Source organism: Acipenser ruthenus, chromosome 8, assembly GCF_902713425.1.
Source record: "Acipenser ruthenus chromosome 8, fAciRut3.2 maternal haplotype, whole genome shotgun sequence".
NCBI classification, from domain to species: Eukaryota; Metazoa; Chordata; class Actinopteri; order Acipenseriformes; family Acipenseridae; genus Acipenser; species Acipenser ruthenus.
The window spans coordinates 52,590,084-52,612,735 of NC_081196.1; the positions used below are offsets into that span (position 1 = coordinate 52,590,084).

General features: G+C 42.9%; 1 protein-coding gene across 14 annotated transcripts in view; it reads right to left on the reverse strand.

Annotated features, from left to right (window-relative positions):
* The window catches only part of LOC117407135 (target of Nesh-SH3-like), a 62,787-nt gene that overhangs the window by 29,963 nt on the left and 10,172 nt on the right, over positions 1-22,652 (reverse strand). For all 14 annotated transcript variants that reach the window (XM_059029202.1, XM_034011802.3, XM_059029206.1 and 11 more), the window contains exons 3-4: positions 13,167-13,235; positions 11,879-12,011 (exon numbers count right to left, since the gene is read on the reverse strand). In XM_059029202.1, the coding sequence (XP_058885185.1) occupies positions 11,879-12,011; positions 13,167-13,235 (202 nt within the window). The remainder of the gene's footprint in view (positions 1-11,878; positions 12,012-13,166; positions 13,236-22,652) is intronic.

Sequence of the window (22,652 nt, forward strand, 5' to 3'; positions counted from 1 at the left end):
TAATTACAGTTAAATAGATTTCACTGCAACAATGTGCAACCTCACAAAAACAGCATGTATTCTAGATACTGGACATGTACATGTAGGTAACACATTTTGTCATACATAATAATAGACAGTTGACCAATTGCCTGAACTCTGTGTATCAGTTAACAGGTAATGAACAAAGTCCAGGTTCAGGTGCCGATAATAAACTAGTTACCTGATTTAAATGTACCTTACTACAGTACAATTTTAACATTATTGATAGTGTATGATTGTGTAGTCTTCTTGCATGTATTGTTTTTGCTGTGTTGTAGGCAAAGCCATTCTAGTACAGAGTTTGATCATTCTGGGCTGAGTTTTGTTTTTTAACATGCATATTTTATGGCAAAGTTTTACAAGCGTTAGATTGTAGACAGGGTGAAACGTGTGTCTCACAATTCAGCCATGAGACAGATGTGTGTACTGTATTGAAAAAAAACAAAAGCCAACAGTCAGCTAATGAAAAGCTTTTTTACTTGCAAATTGCAAAGAATCTTTAAACTGTACAGAGTTGTTTATTTAGATATCTTGTATTTGCTTAGATATACTTACTTTCCAATAAAAGAACAGAGACTCTAAACATTATCACTATTTCACACTAAATGCTGCTACACACTGCTTCACCCTCCATCAAGTATTGGACCAGTTGTTGGAGGGTTGTATATATTAAAATTAAACTCAGCATTATCCATATTGTGCATTCCCCTCAGACACATTTCTCAGAACTAGTGAAATGTTACACCTGCTAGGCTGCATTAATTAGACTGCTGTTTTAACATTTAAAAGAAAATAAATATTACCATACTGCCTTAGATTTATGGAAACCAACTGCGGGTGTTCAATCAGACACCATGAAGAGACCGCTCGAGAGACAGCGAAATGTGAAAAAAATGTCAATTACCTCATGCAAGGGAACTTCTGAATCAAAATCCAACAAAACAAGCAGTGGTGGGATTGGGAATAAGCATGTTTATGGAAAAAAATAAGGTCATAGCCATACCTCATCCAGAACTTCAAACACAAAACTTGAGTTTTACATGATCTAAATCTTAACATATATGTGCAAGTCATATTTGTGTCAGGTATAATTGGTCAATATAAGTATGAAGAAGATTTCTGCTCTTCTAAGCATCAACAAAAGGGTAAACAAAGATATATTCTGCTATAGTATGTTAGAAGAAGCCCATCTCAGCTCCAGGTTCACCTTAATAAAATATAAAGCAACACCAACAAACAAACATGTCAGCTTTCTTTAGTGTAGTAACTGTTTGACTAGTGTTGAAATATTTCGGTCAAGAAAAATTCATAGATCGGGCTTCACTACTGAATTTCAAATTGATTTGAAGTTTTTTTTGTTTTTGACTTTCTTCCATATATTGTCCCCTTGCTTATGCTTTGGATTTCCATCAAGCAGGTCTGCTGAGTGCTTGGGACTCTTACTGAAGAGGAAGATTAATTTATTATGATTTCCATTACACGAGAGTAGATGTTAAAACTTCATGCTGATTTGAACTCGGCTCTCGCCAAGATAAGCACCAACTAAGACGTAGCTTTACAGTAAACTAATGTGATCCATATGCGTCTCCATCCATTTACGTTTCCTTCCATATGATGATGTAGATATCCTTCTGTCTGGTGTTAATGGCTGAAGTGTAATGCTGGCTCCAGGGATCAGCTTATTTTGCCTCCCTGGCGCATCAGCACACACAACGGCTGCGATGCTGGCTCCGGGGATCAACCAAAGTGCGGCCTCCCCAGCGCATCAGCATGACAACCGTCTGGATTGAGCTAAGTAGGGTACATCTCTGGGGTTTTCAAGTGGGCACCTTCCATCCTCAGTGTTTCGTCGACTAGCCCACGACACCTCAAGAGGGCTCGACGGTGATTCTGGCGTCCCAGCATCACCCCCCTCCGTCCCCCACTCAACTCAGCCCAGCTTACTTACCTGTCCCCAGCCAGAATCTTTCCGTCTCAACCACAGCCAGTTGCTGCTCCTCTCTGCTGCTTCAGATAAGTTCTTCACTGTGCGACGCAACTCTTGGCCACTGAATCCGACGTCTCTGAGAAACCGGGTTGTAGAGTGTGCCACAAATCCTCGACAACCCACTTCCACTGGGTAAACCCGAACTCTCCATCCTCGCTGTTCCGCTTCAGTGGCTAGTTGAGCATACCGCAGTTTCTTCCTCTCATACGCCTCATCTACAGCGTCCTCCCATGGCACTGTTAACTCTACCAGGTGAACAAGGCGTGCTGATCCAGACCACAAGACAATATCTGGTCGAAGGTTAGTGGTGGCAATCTCAGGTGGAAAAATAAGCCGTTGACCAACATCTGCCAGCATATTCCAGTCTCTAGCAGCTTCCAGTTGTCCTGGGCGAGGATTGGTTTTAACACCTTTTCTTGGTGGTTGCTCTCCTGGGCGGAGGAATGTTGTCTTTTGTGTGTAATGTTTTGATGGAACAGGTGGCAACTTATTGGTCATGTTACGCTTGTCTTCCAATGCTAAGGCCAAACATCGCAGCACCTGGTCATGGCGCCAAGTAAACCGTCCTTGGCTAAGAGCCACCTTACATCCTGTCAAAATGTGCCTTAATGTTGCAGGTGATGAACACAAAGGACATGAGGGATCCTCTCCTACCCAGAGGTTTAGGTTCTGTGGTGATGGGAGAACATCATATGTTGACCTGATGAGAAAACTGATCCTGCTCTGTTCCATTGACCATAGGTCTTGCCAGCCAATCTTGCGTTGTTCCACACTCTCCCATCTCATCCATTCTCCCTGTTTGGCCTGGGAAATGGCCTTTATACACCTCATCCTCTCCTCCTGCTTTTGCACCTCGTTGACTACCAGCTTCCTTCTTTGAGCTGGGGCCGCCTTGTGCCATGTAGGAGGAGTTGAACTGAAACCAAGACCCCCTCTTCCATGCTGAACTTGCCCCATGATATCACCAATTCGAAGGGCAGCCTTTGCATCTTCCACAGCTTTCTTTGCCGCCCACTTTCTTCCAGTTTTCAACACAGGTGCTGCCTCCCTTACGCATTTATCGCGTGACTCTACTAATGTCATTTCCAGTCTGACCTTGGCGCACTTAAACTCCTCGGTTAGAGCAGAGACTGGTAGCTGCAGTATTCCTTTACCATAAAGTCCCACTCTGCTGAGGCAGCGTGGAACTCCCAACCATTTCCTGATGTATGAACTGATTAAAGCTTCCAGCTTCTCTACTGTCGTCAAAGAAACCTCGTACACAGTCAGTGGCCACAGCAACCTCGGCAGTAGACCAAACTGAAAGCACCAGAGTTTTAGTTTACCTGGTAGAGCGCAGCTGTCTATGCTCTTCAACCCTTCCACTGCTTGTTGTCTAACTTCTCCCACACGAACTGTGTCCTTTAGATCCCCGTCGTACCATCTCCCAAGACTCTTCACTGGCTTCTCAGACACTGTTGGTATTGCCTCACCATTAATGAAGAATGTTTTATCTACTACTTTGCCTTTAATTATAGAGATGCTCCTTGATTTTGTGGGCTTGAATTGCATTCGTGCCCATTCAATGTTATTGGTTAATTTGCCCAATAATCGATTAGTGCAGGCTACTGTTGTAGTCATGGTTGTCATGTCATCCATGTATGCTCGAATTGGTGGTAGTCGCATTCCAGAAGCCAAGCGCTCTCCTCCTACTACCCATTTTGATGCCCTAATGATTACTTCCATTGCCATGGTAAAAGCCAGTGGAGAAATGGTGCATCCTGCCATTATTCCAACCTCTAGGCATTGCCATGTAGTGCTGAATTCTGAAGTTGAAAAACTGAATTGCAAATCTCCAAAATAGGCTTTCACTAAATTTGTTATTGTCATCGGTACACTGAAAAAATCAAATGCTGCCCAAAGTAGTTCATGTGGCACTGAACCATATGCATTAGCCAAATCCAGGAATGTCACATGGAGCTCCTTCCTCTCCTTTTTAGCTGATTGAATTTGTTGCCAGATCACATTGATGTGTTCTAAGCAACCTGGGAAACCTGGAATGCCCGCTTTTTGTATTGAAGTGTCAATGAAGCAGTTCTTTAATAGGTAAGCTGACAATCTCTGAGCAATAATGCTGAAGAAAATCTTGCCTTCTACGTTTAATAGGGAAATGGGACGAAACTGACTGATGCTTGTAGAATCTTTTTCTTTAGGTATAAAGACTCCACCTGCTCGGCGCCATGCTCTTGGTACAACCTGTTTTTCCCATGCCACTTTCATCAATTTCCACAGAATTCGTAGAACTCCTGAAGCACTCTTGTACACTCTGTACGGAACTCCATTAGGCCCTGGAGATGATGAAGCCCTTGCTTTTTTCACAGCTTGCTCTATTTCTTTCCACTTAGGTGCACAGTCCTCCATTTGGTATTCTGGTGGATTGATAGGTGGGATGTCTGACGGAATTGACATAGGCTCCTGCCTTTTTGAATCTGTATGTGTTTCCTCCAAATATCTCTCCAGCTCAACCTTAGATGCTTTTAGTGTGCCATTCTTCTCACTGGTGAATAACTTCTTTACAAATTTGAATGGGTCTTTATAAAAGTTAGCTCTCGCACGCTCCTTCTTTTTGTAACGTTTCCGTAGGCGCTCAGCTCTGCGCAATGTTGCAAGCTTATCTTTTATGACCCTTTGTAAGAGATTGAGTCCCTCCTTCTGACTTTGTTCTGCTCTTCTCCATTGGTTCCTCAGCTGTCTCCTTTCTCTAACTAAGCGTTCAATCTCCTGCTACCGTCTAGACTTTCCAGGAATAGTTTGTACTTTTTCCTTCCTTTTTTCAACTCCAAACCTCTCACTTCCATATGCGTAGATGATGTCCCCAAATTTATCCAGCTTCTTTTCAACTGTTCCACTTAATCTTTCCAATGCAACGCAGAGATCTGTGTTTACTGTGTCCCATGCAGTTTTCTCACAAGCTCTTGGCCATTTAACTCCAGGCTTGTGCCCGTTGAGGTTCTTTTCTCTCTTATGCTGGTTTGTCTGACCGGGTTCACAAGGATCATTAGGTTCATCACTAACTGTGTCCATGCAAGTCCTCCTCACATCTATGACAGGGGTGCTGATATCCTGCGAACTGTGGTTTGCTTCCTGTCGCTGGATTTCATTCGACTGACTTGACTGACTTCGTAAGAAGTACTGATCAATGCGAGGCCCTTGTCCCTTCTCCCTCAAGCATTTCATTCTCCCTTGATGAATCTTCAAACCCCTGACCGTTGTCGCCTATCTCCAGCCGCAGACACAAACCTGGAGTTCTATGTCTTTGTTAACTGCAGATCTTGAACTAGTCTTTTGTGAAGTACTCTCCATACTCATATCCGTTTCCGTTCCTAAGTCGTTAACCGTGTTGTCCAACGTTGAGTCATCTTCCGCCCCCGCTCTCGCAGACTCTAGGGGTATTTTTCTCTTTAATTTCTTAGAAGCCTTGGGCGGGTGTCTCCAGCATCCTGTAAACACAGAGCTGGATACTGCCGACAAGGGTAGCTAACCCTTACCAGCCCCAATGGGGTCTCTTTCCTCCTGTCAGCTGTCTCTCCAGGCTGTCACAAGGTCTTTCCCTTGTTGCCAGCTGCACTATTCACAGCAGTCACTGGACGTATCCAGATCTTCATGATTTCCATTACACGAGAGTAGATGTTAAAACTTCATGCTGATTTGAACTCGGCTCTCGCCAAGATAAGCACCAACTAAGACGTAGCTTTACAGTAAACTAATGTGATCCATATGCGTCTCCATCCATTTACGTTTCCTTCCATATGATGATGTAGATATCCTTCTGTCTGGTGTTAATGGCTGAAGTGTAATGCTGGCTCCAGGGATCAGCTTATTTTGCCTCCCTGGCGCATCAGCACACACAACGGCTGCGATGCTGGCTCCGGGGATCAACCAAAGTGCGGCCTCCCCAGCGCATCAGCATGACAACCGTCTGGATTGAGCTAAGTAGGGTACATCTCTGGGGTTTTCAAGTGGGCACCTTCCATCCTCAGTGTTTCGTCGACTAGCCCACGACACCTCAAGAGGGCTCGACGGTGATTCTGGCGTCCCAGCATCACCCCCCTCCGTCCCCCACTCAACTCAGCCCAGCTTACTTACCTGTCCCCAGCCAGAATCTTTCCGTCTCAACCACAGCCAGTTGCTGCTCCTCTCTGCTGCTTCAGATAAGTTCTTCACTGTGCGACGCAACTCTTGGCCACTGAATCCGACGTCTCTGAGAAACCGGGTTGTAGAGTGTGCCACAAATCCTCGACAACCCACTTCCACTGGGTAAACCCGAACTCTCCATCCTCGCTGTTCCGCTTCAGTGGCTAGTTGAGCATACCGCAGTTTCTTCCTCTCATACGCCTCATCTACAGCGTCCTCCCATGGCACTGTTAACTCTACCAGGTGAACAAGGCGTGCTGATCCAGACCACAAGACAATATCTGGTCGAAGGTTAGTGGTGGCAATCTCAGGTGGAAAAATAAGCCGTTGACCAACATCTGCCAGCATATTCCAGTCTCTAGCAGCTTCCAGTTGTCCTGGGCGAGGATTGGTTTTAACACCTTTTCTTGGTGGTTGCTCTCCTGGGCGGAGGAATGTTGTCTTTTGTGTGTAATGTTTTGATGGAACAGGTGGCAACTTATTGGTCATGTTACGCTTGTCTTCCAATGCTAAGGCCAAACATCGCAGCACCTGGTCATGGCGCCAAGTAAACCGTCCTTGGCTAAGAGCCACCTTACATCCTGTCAAAATGTGCCTTAATGTTGCAGGTGATGAACACAAAGGACATGAGGGATCCTCTCCTACCCAGAGGTTTAGGTTCTGTGGTGATGGGAGAACATCATATGTTGACCTGATGAGAAAACTGATCCTGCTCTGTTCCATTGACCATAGGTCTTGCCAGCCAATCTTGCGTTGTTCCACACTCTCCCATCTCATCCATTCTCCCTGTTTGGCCTGGGAAATGGCCTTTATACACCTCATCCTCTCCTCCTGCTTTTGCACCTCGTTGACTACCAGCTTCCTTCTTTGAGCTGGGGCCGCCTTGTGCCATGTAGGAGGAGTTGAACTGAAACCAAGACCCCCTCTTCCATGCTGAACTTGCCCCATGATATCACCAATTCGAAGGGCAGCCTTTGCATCTTCCACAGCTTTCTTTGCCGCCCACTTTCTTCCAGTTTTCAACACAGGTGCTGCCTCCCTTACGCATTTATCGCGTGACTCTACTAATGTCATTTCCAGTCTGACCTTGGCGCACTTAAACTCCTCGGTTAGAGCAGAGACTGGTAGCTGCAGTATTCCTTTACCATAAAGTCCCACTCTGCTGAGGCAGCGTGGAACTCCCAACCATTTCCTGATGTATGAACTGATTAAAGCTTCCAGCTTCTCTACTGTCGTCAAAGAAACCTCGTACACAGTCAGTGGCCACAGCAACCTCGGCAGTAGACCAAACTGAAAGCACCAGAGTTTTAGTTTACCTGGTAGAGCGCAGCTGTCTATGCTCTTCAACCCTTCCACTGCTTGTTGTCTAACTTCTCCCACACGAACTGTGTCCTTTAGATCCCCGTCGTACCATCTCCCAAGATTCTTCACTGGCTTCTCAGACACTGTTGGTATTGCCTCACCATTAATGAAGAATGTTTTATCTACTACTTTGCCTTTAATTATAGAGATGCTCCTTGATTTAGTGGGCTTGAATTGCATTCGTGCCCATTCAATGTTATTGGTTAATTTGCCCAATAATCGATTAGTGCAGGCTACTGTTGTAGTCATGGTTGTCATGTCATCCATGTATGCTCGAATTGGTGGTAGTCGCATTCCAGAAGCCAAGCGCTCTCCTCCTACTACCCATTTTGATGCCCTAATGATTACTTCCATTGCCATGGTAAAAGCCAGTGGAGAAATGGTGCATCCTGCCATTATTCCAACCTCTAGGCATTGCCATGTAGTGCTGAATTCTGAAGTTGAAAAACTGAATTGCAAATCTCCAAAATAGGCTTTCACTAAATTTGTTATTGTCATCGGTACACTGAAAAAATCAAATGCTGCCCAAAGTAGTTCATGTGGCACTGAACCATATGCATTAGCCAAATCCAGGAATGTCACATGGAGCTCCTTCCTCTCCTTTTTAGCTGATTGAATTTGTTGCCAGATCACATTGATGTGTTCTAAGCAACCTGGGAAACCTGGAATGCCCGCTTTTTGTATTGAAGTGTCAATGAAGCAGTTCTTTAATAGGTAAGCTGACAATCTCTGAGCAATAATGCTGAAGAAAATCTTGCCTTCTACGTTTAATAGGGAAATGGGACGAAACTGACTGATGCTTGTAGAATCTTTTTCTTTAGGTATAAAGACTCCACCTGCTCGGCGCCATGCTCTTGGTACAACCTGTTTTTCCCATGCCACTTTCATCAATTTCCACAGAATTCGTAGAACTCCTGAAGCACTCTTGTACACTCTGTACGGAACTCCATTAGGCCCTGGAGATGATGAAGCCCTTGCTTTTTTCACAGCTTGCTCTATTTCTTTCCACTTAGGTGCACAGTCCTCCATTTGGTATTCTGGTGGATTGATAGGTGGGATGTCTGACGGAATTGACATAGGCTCCTGCCTTTTTGAATCTGTATGTGTTTCCTCCAAATATCTCTCCAGCTCAACCTTAGATGCTTTTAGTGTGCCATTCTTCTCACTGGTGAATAACTTCTTTACAAATTTGAATGGGTCTTTATAAAAGTTAGCTCTCGCACGCTCCTTCTTTTTGTAACGTTTCCGTAGGCGCTCAGCTCTGCGCAATGTTGCAAGCTTATCTTTTATGACCCTTTGTAAGAGATTGAGTCCCTCCTTCTGACTTTGTTCTGCTCTTCTCCATTGGTTCCTCAGCTGTCTCCTTTCTCTAACTAAGCGTTCAATCTCCTGCTGCCGTCTAGACTTTCCAGGAATAGTTTGTACTTTTTCCTTCCTTTTTTCAACTCCAAACCTCTCACTTCCATATGCGTAGATGATGTCCCCAAATTTATCCAGCTTCTTTTCAACTGTTCCACTTAATCTTTCCAATGCAACGCAGAGATCTGTGTTTACTGTGTCCCATGCAGTTTTCTCACAAGCTCTTGGCCATTTAACTCCAGGCTTGTGCCCGTTGAGGTTCTTTTCTCTCTTATGCTGGTTTGTCTGACCGGGTTCACAAGGATCATTAGGTTCATCACTAACTGTGTCCATGCAAGTCCTCCTCACATCTATGACAGGGGTGCTGATATCCTGCGAACTGTGGTTTGCTTCCTGTCGCTGGATTTCATTCGACTGACTTGACTGACTTCGTAAGAAGTACTGATCAATGCGAGGCCCTTGTCCCTTCTCCCTCAAGCATTTCATTCTCCCTTGATGAATCTTCAAACCCCTGACCGTTGTCGCCTTGCTCCAGCCGCAGACACAAACCTGGAGTTCTATGTCTTTGTTAACTGCAGATCTTGAACTAGTCTTTTGTGAAGTACTCTCCATACTCATATCCGTTTCCGTTCCTAAGTCGTTAACCGTGTTGTCCAACGTTGAGTCATCTTCCGCCCCCGCTCTCGCAGACTCTAGGGGTATTTTTCTCTTTAATTTCTTAGAAGCCTTGGGCGGGTGTCTCCAGCATCCTGTAAACACAGAGCTGGATACTGCCGACAAGGGTAGCTAACCCTTACCAGCCCCAATGGGGTCTCTTTCCTCCTGTCAGCTGTCTCTCCAGGCTGTCACAAGGTCTTTCCCTTGTTGCCAGCTGCACTATTCACAGCAGTCACTGGACGTATCCAGATCTTCATGATTTCCATTACACGAGAGTAGATGTTAAAACTTCATGCTGATTTGAACTCGGCTCTCGCCAAGATAAGCACCAACTAAGACGTAGCTTTACAGTAAACTAATGTGATCCATATGCGTCTCCATCCATTTACGTTTCCTTCCATATGATGATGTAGATATCCTTCTGTCTGGTGTTAATGGCTGAAGTGTAATGCTGGCTCCAGGGATCAGCTTATTTTGCCTCCCTGGCGCATCAGCACACACAACGGCTGCGATGCTGGCTCCGGGGATCAACCAAAGTGCGGCCTCCCCAGCGCATCAGCATGACAACCGTCTGGATTGAGCTAAGTAGGGTACATCTCTGGGGTTTTCAAGTGGGCACCTTCCATCCTCAGTGTTTCGTCGACTAGCCCACGACACCTCAAGAGGGCTCGACGGTGATTCTGGCGTCCCAGCATCACCCCCCTCCGTCCCCCACTCAACTCAGCCCAGCTTACTTACCTGTACATCAGCGTTTCTTTCTTTCTATTGTGCTTGAGATCCCCAGCCAGACTCTTTCCGTCTCAACCACAGCCAGTTGCTGCTCCTCTCTGAATGCTAGTCAATTACCTGTATGTTATGCCAGCAATTGACTCAACTATCTTCCAGACCCAAGATCCTGATATTATCTGACAAGAATTGCTTATCTAATGTAAGACTAATCAGGGCATCTTGCTTGCTCCAGATGTATTGGGTAATGAATACATTTGTGTTTACTGGCAATTTGTCAGGAACATAAATAATGATGTATCCCATAAAATACTCGGCTACTATGCTTGAATACTAGAGTCACAAACAGCAACCCCCACTACAGGACAGGGGCTTTGCTAGCATTTCAACTGGTGGGTTCCTGATCCACACAGCGTCCTTTATAAATACTTGATTAACACTTTGTACATTATTAATATGCAAAATGTATGAATATGTATTGCAGAGCGAGTTATAAAGTGCAGTACTGTAACAATATTTTTGACCCCATCATACTAACAGCGCTTCGGCTGCATTGAAGAAATCTGAAACAAACACAGCCGACTAGCTGGTATCTACAGTACATTTCACAGCACTCCACAGGCTGTGATCTGTGACATGAGGCTCAGAGGAACATTAAATGCTGAACATAACAAGAGCAATCTCACAGCATTGTACATACCGCTAGTCAGAGTCAATACATCACACTAACTAGCCTTGTAACAAAAAGAAAAAAAAAAGAAAAAAAAACTGGCAGCAGGTACTGCAGTACAAGTATTTTTGCAGGTTTTCAGTCCAGTGGTCACTCCAGCAAAACAAAGTACTGAAATTAACCATGAGCTATTTCAATCTTGAACAGCTACTTCACACATCTGCACATTTTTTTTCTCCACATTCAGTTATCCAAAACCATGAAGGAATGGAGCGCTAAATCACAAACCTTTCAGTCGATTTGCAGGAATCAAAAACAACAACTGCATGGCCCAGAGGGATATGCCAGGATCATAACAGAAACATGCTGTTTGCCCTGGACAGCTCTCTCTTCGTTGGCCTATTAGGGAGAATCAACCTGGTGGTTGTGTTAAACAAATCTCTGTATCCCCTCCGCAGTTTCTTTAAAACTTAAATAGACTTGGCTTGAGAGATCCTGACAGAGCACTTGATACTTGCAATCCTACACAAGTGGAACCAATTACCTTATGATATAAGAGCCATCAATTATGCAATACTTTAGAACCTTTTTTCAAGAACATTGATGTCATTTACTGCCTTACTCATCCCTGATAATACTACATTTCCTGATTGTGGATTGTATCATGAATAGTTATATATACAAATTGTATTTCAAAATACAGTTTCATTGCTGGATAGCTCTTTGAGGTAACAATTTAAAAGTGTGTTGTTTATGTTTGGGCTAGGTTACAAAAATCCTGTGCTTTCTGTATAAGTACAGTATAGCGTCACTTACTAGTGGAGAATCAGCCACAGTACAGTACAGTCAATGTAAGAACTGGTGCATATTTGTGTGGTACCTGAACCCACACTCTTAAATGGAGTTTTGCACATGCTTCTTACCCGTCTTCCAGACAGTCGTTCATTATGTCTCCCTCGAAGGGGGTTTTCGGGAATGTGCCCCAAGACAGCAAGACTGAGCTCGGGGTCACACTTCCAATGATTAAGTGGAGTGGCTTTTGGAGGTTGACTTGACCTGTGTGAATGTGGATTTCAAAAAGTTTTTTTATTTATTTTTATTTTTAAATGTGATGGATTCAGCAGCAAGGTTAAGCTTGATGGAATTTTCAAATCAGCGCTTGATAAAAAAAGAGCAATGTCAGAATATATTAACACACATGATAAATCAATGGGCATCAAACTTGCAACCTTGTTGGCTAAAAAAGTGATTGTTAATCTCTGGTAACCACCCAGAGGCAGCATCACCGGGAAATCATATTATAACAAAGTACAACACGTGCGCAGCATTTTCTGTGACGTATAATCGCAATGATACCCTTGTTGAATTAGGGCATTACCACAGATTATGGCTCAGACTCATTACTGCAAAAAAAAAAAGGTTGTAATCTGTCCAAATGTTCTGTTGATAATATGTGTCTTAAATTGGTTTTGGTCATTGTGACAGGGAGGACCTTGTCACTGGTTCTTGTTCGGATGTGTGCAGCTGGGGCGAGTTACAGGAGACACATTGCTGGGCAACCAATTGAGCAGGTAGGCTCGCCCGGTGCTGAGCTGATCAGGAGGTCTGGATTGGCTGGGGGGTGTTCCCAGGGAGGCTGAGCACAGCTCAAAAAGCATCTGCGTCACAGCTCGAGACGACCGCACACAGAGGGCCGCTTTGTTTACATCAAGGAGGAGAGCGTCTGCTCCGAAGGATAACTACTACGGAACCCCTCAACTGCAAGCCAGTGCCTGTGAAGGCATTGCCCAGCTCGGACTGTGATAAAGATCCGGAGTCGCTGGGAGGCTGAGTCTTCGGGAGCAACAGCAGTAAGTTAGTTTAGGGAAGGCTTTCATGGTATAGTAGGTTCCTGGAGCAGGACGTCTCTTTTAGTGAGACTAGCGCTCTTTTATATTTTAGCTTTGTTTTGTTGTCTTTTCTTTGTTAAATCTGACACTAGGGCTATCATTGCTGGTACCCTGGTGGCAGCACCTGTGTTAATTAAATCTGCGAGCCTGTGCAGCGTCTCAACACCCAATGCTCTTTGTCTGACTCATTATTATTCAGTGACGACCCACGCATGTAACACTTCTCCCTTTTACAGTCATCAATAAAGGTTTGGAAGATCACCATTTCACAAGGGTAGTGTCTCTTTGGCATGCTTTACATGGTACAGGAATGTCTTTTTACCTGTGCACTGCTTTTTCACATCATTGGCTGGAATTGGCTGCACGGCTATTAAGTACTTGGGTTCGGCATCTGAGAATGCAACAGAAGAAAGTAATTAGTACAAGATTAGAAATAAAGCCATGTGTGTTGTTATGGGCCCACAAGCTTAAACAAGTATTAATGAAGTAAACTGGGACTTGATTGGCTGCATTATGACAGGGGAGAATAACAAATCCAGGCCAGGAGAAAATCTGCAAAAGGTCTCCAGTTTCCATGTCAGTCAGGTTTGCCTCATACAAACATAATTCATTGTTTCTCTGGCAATAAAGAAACAAGAAAGTGCTGAAACTATTTTGCAACACATTCAAATTCCTGCAGGAATCCCCTGAATGAACCCCTGATGTTGTACCCATTCTGTAAACTAAACAAAAGAAGATTAGAAAACCATACTCAAGTTGTTTTCATGAATTCCTTTTACTTCGCCCCCTAAGCAGTTCTTTTAAGGTTAGGATAGTGACTCGGAATAATACAGAGGATTCAAATTAATAATATCTTAATGAGAATTTAATTAAGAACATAAGAAGAAAGAACATAAGAAAGTTTACAAACGAGAGGAGGCGATTAAGCCCATCTTGCTCGTTTGGTTGTTAGTAGCTTATTGATCCCAGAATCTCATCAAGCAGCTTCTTGAAGAATCCCAGGGTGTCAGCTTCAACAACATTACTGGGGAGTTGGTTCCAGACCCTCACAATTCTCTGTGTAAAAAAGTGTCTCCTATTTTCTGTTCTGAATGCCCCTTTATCTAATCTCCATTTGTGACCCCTGGTCCTTGTTTCTTTTTTCAGGTCAAAAAAGTCCCCTGGGTCGACATTGCCTATACCTTTTAAGATTTTGAATGTTTGAATCAGATCGCCACGTAGTCTTCTTTGTTCAAGACTGAATGATTAAATTCTTTTAGCCTGTCTGCATATGACATGCCTTTTAAACCCGGGATAATTCTGGTTGCTCTTCTTTGCACTCTTTCTAGAGCAGCAATATCCTTTTTGTAACGAGGTGACCAGAACTGAACACAATATTCTAGGTTATGTCTTACTAATGCATTGTAGAGTTTTAACATTACTTCCCTTGATTTAAATTCAACACTTCTCACAATATATCTGAGCATCTTGTTGGCCTTTTTTATAGCTTCCCCACATTGTCTAGATGAAGACATTTCTGAGTCAACATAAACTCCTAGGTCTTTTTCATAGTTCCCTTCTTCAATTTCAGTATCTCCCATATGATATTTATAATGCACATTTTTATTGCCTGCATGCAATACTTTACACTTTTCTCTATTAAATGTCATTTGCCATGTGTCTGCCCAGTTCTGAATGCTGTCTAGATCATTTTGAATGACCTTTGCTGCTGTCACTAATGCAATTGTATGGTAATGCAGATGCCTTATTATTTAGTCATATCTTCATTGATGCACCTGGGAGATAACAGTGGGACCTATTCACAAAAGTTTAAAGGACTATTAAACAGTAGAAAATAAGAATAAAATACTATAAATTAATAAACTGCAAACTTCATTTAACAAATCAAATTTGACTTTCAAAACACTACTTAACAAAACTCTCCTTAGTTTTGTGAATAGTGTGTCTGTTTGTGTTATTATAGTTTTATTATACAATAGCGGGGTTTTGTTTTTGTTATTGCATATTTCAATCATTTAACTATCATTAATCCTGCTGTTGTATCTTTAACCCCATTATTGGGAAGATGAAACAGAAATGTGACAGAAAGGACAAACGAGGGGAGGCTATAATCCATCTGTGGTCAAATTATACAATTGTCTTTTGAACGTGTGCCTAATTAGATGTTATCAAAAATAAACACATTCCCGGGAAATGTTCTGTTGACTGATCATAAAAACATGTAGCTGTTATACAAGGATCCTAGGCAATTTTCCATTGCTGCGGTTGCATGCAAAAACAAATGCTTGCTATAAAACGAGCTGAGCGGTGCTCAACCATTTTATTAGCTGTGCAAAATCAACCTTTGTCATAGTGGGTGACGCGGTGGGATTGGGTCCTACACCTGTCCAATTTAGCAAATGCAAAAAATGCTAACATAATTGACCTAATTTTTTGCAAGTGTTTATCCAGTAAAATTATTTTAAATAGAGCATACGGATATTGGAAATGAGGAAAAAAAAAGAAGACTGTGCTAACATTTACAAGGTTGCTGAAGCTTTACAAACCTCCACAGTACAAAAATCAATAAATACTGTTATAGTGCTAGTGATATACAGACGTGCTCAAATTTGTTGGTACCCTTACAGCTCATTGAAATAATGCTTCATTCCTCCTGAAAAGTGATGAAATTAAAAGCTATTTTATCATGTATACTTGCATGCCTTTGGTATGTCATAGAATAAAGCAAAGAAGCTGTGAAAAGAGATGAATTATTGCTTATTCTACAAAGATATTCTAAAATGGCCTGGACACATTTGTTGGTACCCCTTAGAAAAGATAATAAATAATTGGATTATAGTGATATTTCAAACTAATTAGTTTCTTTAATTAGTATCACACATGTCTCCAATCTTGTAATCAGTCATTCAGCCTATTTAAATGGAGAGAAGTAGTCACTGTGCTGTTTGGTATCATTGTGTGCACCACACTGAACATGGACCAGAGAAAGCAAAGGACAGAGTTGTCTGAGGAGATCAGAAAGAAAATAATAGACAAGCATGGTAAAGGTAAAGGCTACAAGACCATCTCCAAGCAGCTTGATGTTCCTGTGACAACAGTTGCAAATATTATTAAGAAGTTTAAGGTCCATGGAACTGTAGCCAACCTCCCTGGGCGCGGCCGCTAGAGGAAAATTGACCCCAGATTGAACAGAAGGATAGTGCGAATGGTAGAAAAAGAACCAAGGATAACTGCCAAAGAGATACAAGCTGAACTCCAAGGTGAATTCTGGGAGAATGTCCTTTGGACAGATGAGTCAAAACTGGAGCTTTTTGGCAAGTCACATCAGCTCTATGTTCACAGATGAAAAAATGAAGCTTTCAAAGAAAAGAACACCATACCTACAGTGAAACATGCGGAGGCTCGGTTATGTTTTGGGGCTGCTTTGCTGCGCCTGGCACAGGGTGCCTTGAATCTGTGCAGGGCACAATGAAATCTCAAGACTATCAAGGCATTCTGGAGCGAAACGTACTGCCCAGTGTCAGAAAGCTCTGTCTCAGTCGCAGGTCTTGGGTCCTCCAACAGGATAATGACCCAAAACACACAGCTAAAAGCACCCAAGAATGGATAAGAACAAAACATTGGACTATTCTGAAGTGGCCTTCTATGAGTCCTGATCTGAATCCTATCGAACATCTATGGAAAGAGCTGAAACTTGCAGCCTGGAGAAGGCACTCATCAGACCTGAGACAGCTGGAGCAGTTTGCTCAGGAAGAGTGGGCCAAACTACCTGTTAACAGGTGCAGAAGTCTCATTGAGAGCTACAGAAAACGTTTGATTGCAGTGATTGCCTCTAAAGGTTGTGCAACAAAATATTAGGTTAGCGGTCCCATCATTTTTGTCCATGCCATTTTCAATTGTTTTATTATTTACAATATTATGTTGAATAAAAAATCAAAAGCAAAGTCTGATTTCTATTAAATATGGAATAAACAATGGTGGATGCCAATTACTTTTGTCAGTTTCAAGATATTTCAGAGATATTTCGTTTTTTGTGGAGGGGTACCAACAAATTTGAGCACGTCTGTACTAGTATTGATATGTAGCACAAACATTTATATTAATTTATTGCCAGTGGATGAATTGTTGCTAGTCAGTTTCAGTTACATTGAGCAATAAAGCACAGTTGACAGGTAGAGTGTTGAATGACAGTAGGCAGAGCGGGTGGTTCTGCATACAAGACGACATAAATCACTGATGTTTTCAAATGAAAAGTCATGACTTTATGGGCCACTCTGGAGAATAGCCTTAAATATAGTATTAGAACAATTTAAATACTACGTAGACACCACATAAGAGCCAGAAAATAAAATGACCAATCAAAATTCCACCTGATGGCACAACATGATTGGTTAAAATGTGTTTGTAGTGGGGTGAGTCATACAGCGCAGGTTCGCGTCCTGGCTGTGTGAAGTAGGCCAGTTTCGCTGGGGACTCCATAGGGAGCGTCACATTGGCCCAGGTGCTCCCGTGGATTAGGGAGGTAAAATCATCAGGGACTGTTTCTCCTCATCGCTCTACAGCAAACCCTGCTGGCCAGTGTGCTCAGGGCAGACACCTGCAGGGATGGCCTTTGTCCTCCAGAGGTCGGTTCCTGGGTGAAAAGAGGAAGCTGGCTTTGTCGTGGAATCGGAGGACACCCACTGAATCTTCGGGTCTCCTGAGCCATGTGGGGAATTGCAGCAGTCAGGAGAAAATCGACTGGGCATTCCAAATTGGGAGAAAATCAGGAAAAAATTTTAATTGGACACACTTAAAAAAAAAAAAAAAGTGTTTGTAGCATGCAGCATTCCGAGTCCTGCCTATTTTGATAAGATCTCTTGCCCAAGGGTTGAACTTGCAACTCCATACTACCCCATACCTGTCTACTACCCCGACCATGACGCTCTGCTAGACATGGCTCCTTGAGCTTCTCTTTACTTGTTCTTCTAACCAACAACTTCCTCTTAGATTCAAGCATTTCTAATTATGATTCATTAGACCCAAGCACTTTTGTCCACTTGGCTGCTGTCCAAACATTATGTTCTCTAGGTTATTTGAGTTTTAGTCCTTTTAGTTCTGCTTTAAAGAAACACTTTACACCCTCTGAATGCTTGCCCCAGGATATGTGCCATTAATCATTATTACTGTTTTTGCGCTCATGAATATTTCACATGTTTAATAAAGTCACTAGCATAATGGACAGTCTTTGATCAAGCCAGAGGCCGGTATAAAAATGACCACTTGGGGTGCACAAGTATTTTCACCCTGAAACAGTATCAAACATTACAAATATCCATGAGTCCAGAAATGGTGATAAATGAGTAAGAGCACATACTGTATCACAGGATGATAAATAGATCAATAAATAAATATATATATATATATATATATATATATATATATATATATATATATATATATATATATATATATATATATATATATACATATACATATATATGTGTGTGTGTGTGTGTAATGCAAATTCAGTATTCATGTTATGGGAGGACAAAGGTGATTTTGTCGTAAGGTAATGCACATTACATTTTTACATTTATTGATTTCACTGGGCCAAGTTTTATGACTTTTGAGAACTTTTTAGTTCAACATTTTAATCCATCATGCTGCACCTTTTCAAATTACAGAAAGAAATTGTGGCTAGTCTAATTTTTATACATACATACATTTAAAATACCTTATGGAAACATGATGCTGGATGTGCTTTCTAATTTATGGAATGTACCAGTATGTACAATCAACATTTTTTATAATAATAACCTAAATTGTGTTTTTTGGATCTGAATTCTTCTATGACTGGCATCAGATAGATCATGAATCAGGAAATATTGAATTTAAAGCAGGCTAGAAAGCTCACAGTATATGTCTTGGTTCACTCTTCTTAAATTGCCACAAAAAATGTACTATGTTTCCACCAGATTTAGAAGATATCTGACTGCAATATGAAACATATTGTACTATTTTGCCAGTTTTGGTCTACCACAGCAAGTGGAATTTTATTGAATAAGGCATAAATCTGTAACAGATTGAAGAGATGTGTTTTAGTGTGCTGGTCCCTGATTCACCGCAGTATTGTTTAAATGTGTTGTCTTTGTCACTGTTTATGGTTGAATTCTGTTTACATCCTCCTCCGCATACTGACATACTGATGGCTTTGGACTCCACCTACTACCGCCAACATTACTATACTGTATCGCCACCAACTGTACAGTGGTGCCAATTACTTTTCACAGCCTCTATTCATTGCAGATGAGTTTTATTTTACTTTGATTCAATGTTTGGATCAAGCAACATCAAGTTTCTTGTTCCTTGGCCCAGTCATTTTCAATTCCAGAATCCAAACATTTTACTATGTTGGTTATCATGACATAACCCTAACCCTCACTATACAAGCAACTCAAGAAATACTATTAGGATTATCCAAGCACTCCACGGTCTATCTATGAAGGTACATTTGTCATACTTTCAGGCCTTTAATGGTAGTAAGAGGTTTGCAGCTTTCACTTCCCAGTCTGTATACGGGGCATACATAACCACGTAGCACAGTAAGAACTATACATGGTTACTGCTTTTGCATTGAGACTACTAGGGGGATAAGTATGTAATTACATTTTAAAAATACAATGGACCAGTGGTTGTCAACCTTTTTTTAAAGTACGCAATGTAACCATTACCTAATGGGTGAGTATACCTAAGCCGTCGCAAGAGCAAGATTGCCGAATAACCGGAAGGCTGCCTTGTGCGTTACCATTAGGAACACCAGTAACAAGTAGCTAGGGCTAAAAAATTGAGGGAGAAACTCCCCTCTATGCCTGTGTTGTAAGTGTCGACTTGGAAGCTGCCCTTAACACTCTAGTTCCAAAGCCAGGGTTTTGAGGATCCACGACATTCAATCTGTAGAACCTGGTGAAAGTATGGTGAGTAACCTACACAGCTGCATTGCATTTGTCTTTGACAGATGCACCCTGGAATAAAGCCCACAAAGTTGTTATGCTCCTGGTGGAATGGGCAGTAAGCTTTTCGGGAGGGGTCAAGTTGGCCAGCTCATAGGCAGTCCTGACTGTGTCTGCTATCCACTTGGACATCTGCTGCTTAGACAGGGCTTAACCATGGGACTTCACCCCATAGCAGACAAAAAATTGTTCAGACTGTCTCTCAACTTTTTATCCTGTCAACACAGTACACCAGGGCCCAAACCAAGCAGAGCGTATGGAGCTGTCGCTCTCTGTCAGACTGGAAAGGAGGTGGATGGAAAGTCTCCAATTTGACAGACTGGTTGACATGAAATGCTGAGATAGTCTTCGGCAAAAAAGCAGGATTGGTACGGAGCGTAATGTTTGTCCTGGCTTCTGCAAAAATTAAGCAGGCTTTCGCAATTCAAAATGCCTGCATCTCACCCATCCGCTTTGCGGAGGTGATTGCAAGCAAGAAAGCCGCTTTGAGTGATAAAAATTTCAGCTCAGCTGAATGCAGGGGCTCAAATGGAGGCTTCATGAGTGCATCAAGCACCATGTTAAGCATCCAGCGAGGAACAATATCCTTAATAGGCGGCCGAAGCGGCCGAGCGCCTTTAGAAAAGTGCCCTGCCAGGAAGTGAGCTCCTGCGGAGACCCAGTCAATTTTGACGTGGCAAGCCGAAATGGCTACCAGATAGACCTTTAACATAGAGGGGGATTTCCCCTCGTCAAAAAGGTCCTGCAAAAATGGGACATGGGACAGGTCGTGGGGTCAAACCCTCGAAGAAGACACCACGTCTGAAAGACGCCCCATTTGTAACCGTACTGGGAACGTGTGGACGCTGGAATTTTGCAATGTGAGAAAAAACCCTATTGGACTGCCATGGCGGTTGATGTAAGCCACACCAAGGCATAGATAGGCAGGCTGTTTCCACCAAGAGAGTGCCATTAGACAGTGATGAGACACTGTCAATGGGTGGTTGAACAAGGCCTGCAGAGAGTGCATGCGCAGGAGACCCAATAGAAGGGTCTGGGAAGCTGCTGCCATCAAGCCCAGAAGTCTCTGGAACGTCACTACCATGAGCACTCTGTTGGGCTGAAAGAGACGCCTATCCTCTGCACTTTGCCGTCCGACAGAGTGGAAGGTATGGACCTGGAGACCAGGCACACTCCTAGACGGGAGGCTGTCTGAGAAGGCATGAGCTGGCTCTTCGCATGATTCACCGTAAGGCCCAACCTTTGAAGGTGGTCGGTGACAAGTTCCGTGTGGGCCACAGATGAGCCAGTTGTCCAGATAGTTGAGCACTCTGATGCCTTTGAGTCTCAATGGGGCCAGGATAGCTTCCATGCACTTCGAGATAGCACGGGGAGCTAGCGAGAGACTGGTGCTTCCATCCCAGGTCCGGTAACAAGCTGGTCTTGTTCGGGTCTTGACCAGCCCCATTGGTGTCTATAAGTTCGGTGACTTTAGCACCGGGTCAGTACGGTACGGAGCGGGTCAGTGACACCGGTACGGTACAGGTTCACTGGTTTGCAGTTATCGTGGCTAGCACTGTACAGGGATGCCCACCTGTACAAGCTCCTGGCAAAACCACACAGTCAGTACCCACACGAGACTGAGGGAAGCCTGCTTGTTAGAGGTACTAACAGCCCTCGTAATGGTGATGCAAAAGCCATCACCAAAACGGCAGCGAGATACTGTGCAATGAGACTGCAAGCAATCTCAACAGAAGCGCGTATCTTGGTCCAGCCCAGCAGCAGCGCGCGTATTTCTGTAAAAAAAAATATTTTCCCACAGAAAACTGTAATAACACAATTACAGTTCAGAAAATAAACATCTCGTAAACTTAAAATGTGATTTTTAATTTAACTCCAGATGGAGCTAAGCAGCCTGTGAGGAGAGCACAAGTCAGCCGACTTATGTTGCTTGATCCTTGAAAAGGAGCGACTCAAGATGCTGGCTTCACGCGGGGCACAAAGCCGCTGCGGGACGTAACAAACAACAGGCTGTAGTGCATGATATACGCATAATTAATTTAAAACAATTATTACAGCGTAAATCACATAAATTATATAAAACATAATCATTTGCAAAAATGATACAGTCATAATCAACAAGCACTTATCTGATACGAGGATCCCCTGTCAGGTCAGTCTTGAAAAGTAAAATGGCGCGCATATCTGTGCAAGCAGTCCTTTTGCACCCTCAGGGGCAGGCATTACTGCACTATAGGCTCGGCCAAGCAGCTTTGGTATATAATATTCAGGTTTCGGGGTCTTTAGGAGGTAAACACCCATTAGGTAATGGTTAGATTTCGTACTTGAAAAGGAACCGTCTGTAATTACCTAGTTTTTTACAATGTAATTACATGGTGTGGTAGTGTGGCTGGCAGATTGCTAGACACACAAACATGGTTGGAGACATTGAATTGCAATAAAGGTTTATTTATTGTCAAAAAAACAAAACAAAACAAAAGTCTATCATCCTTTGAAGATTCTAACTAAACTTTTGAAGATGTTTCATAACTACAGTACAGCTCAGCTGTTTGACTGTATTGTATTTCAGTGTTTTAACACTAGATCCTCAGCTCGTACTTGCAGCACAGTTGCAAATTTCCACACAGTACAAGTTCTCTAAACACACCAAACTCTCCACCTCTGTAGTACACCTTTCACTACCCCCACCCTGGCTACAGGGATTCCCCTGCTTTTAACAGAGGCTATACCAACAATTAACAATCATGAGATCATTATTACACCAATCATTCTAACACTCAGTATCGGTATGTATCCTGGAGTTCAGTTTCTGTAAC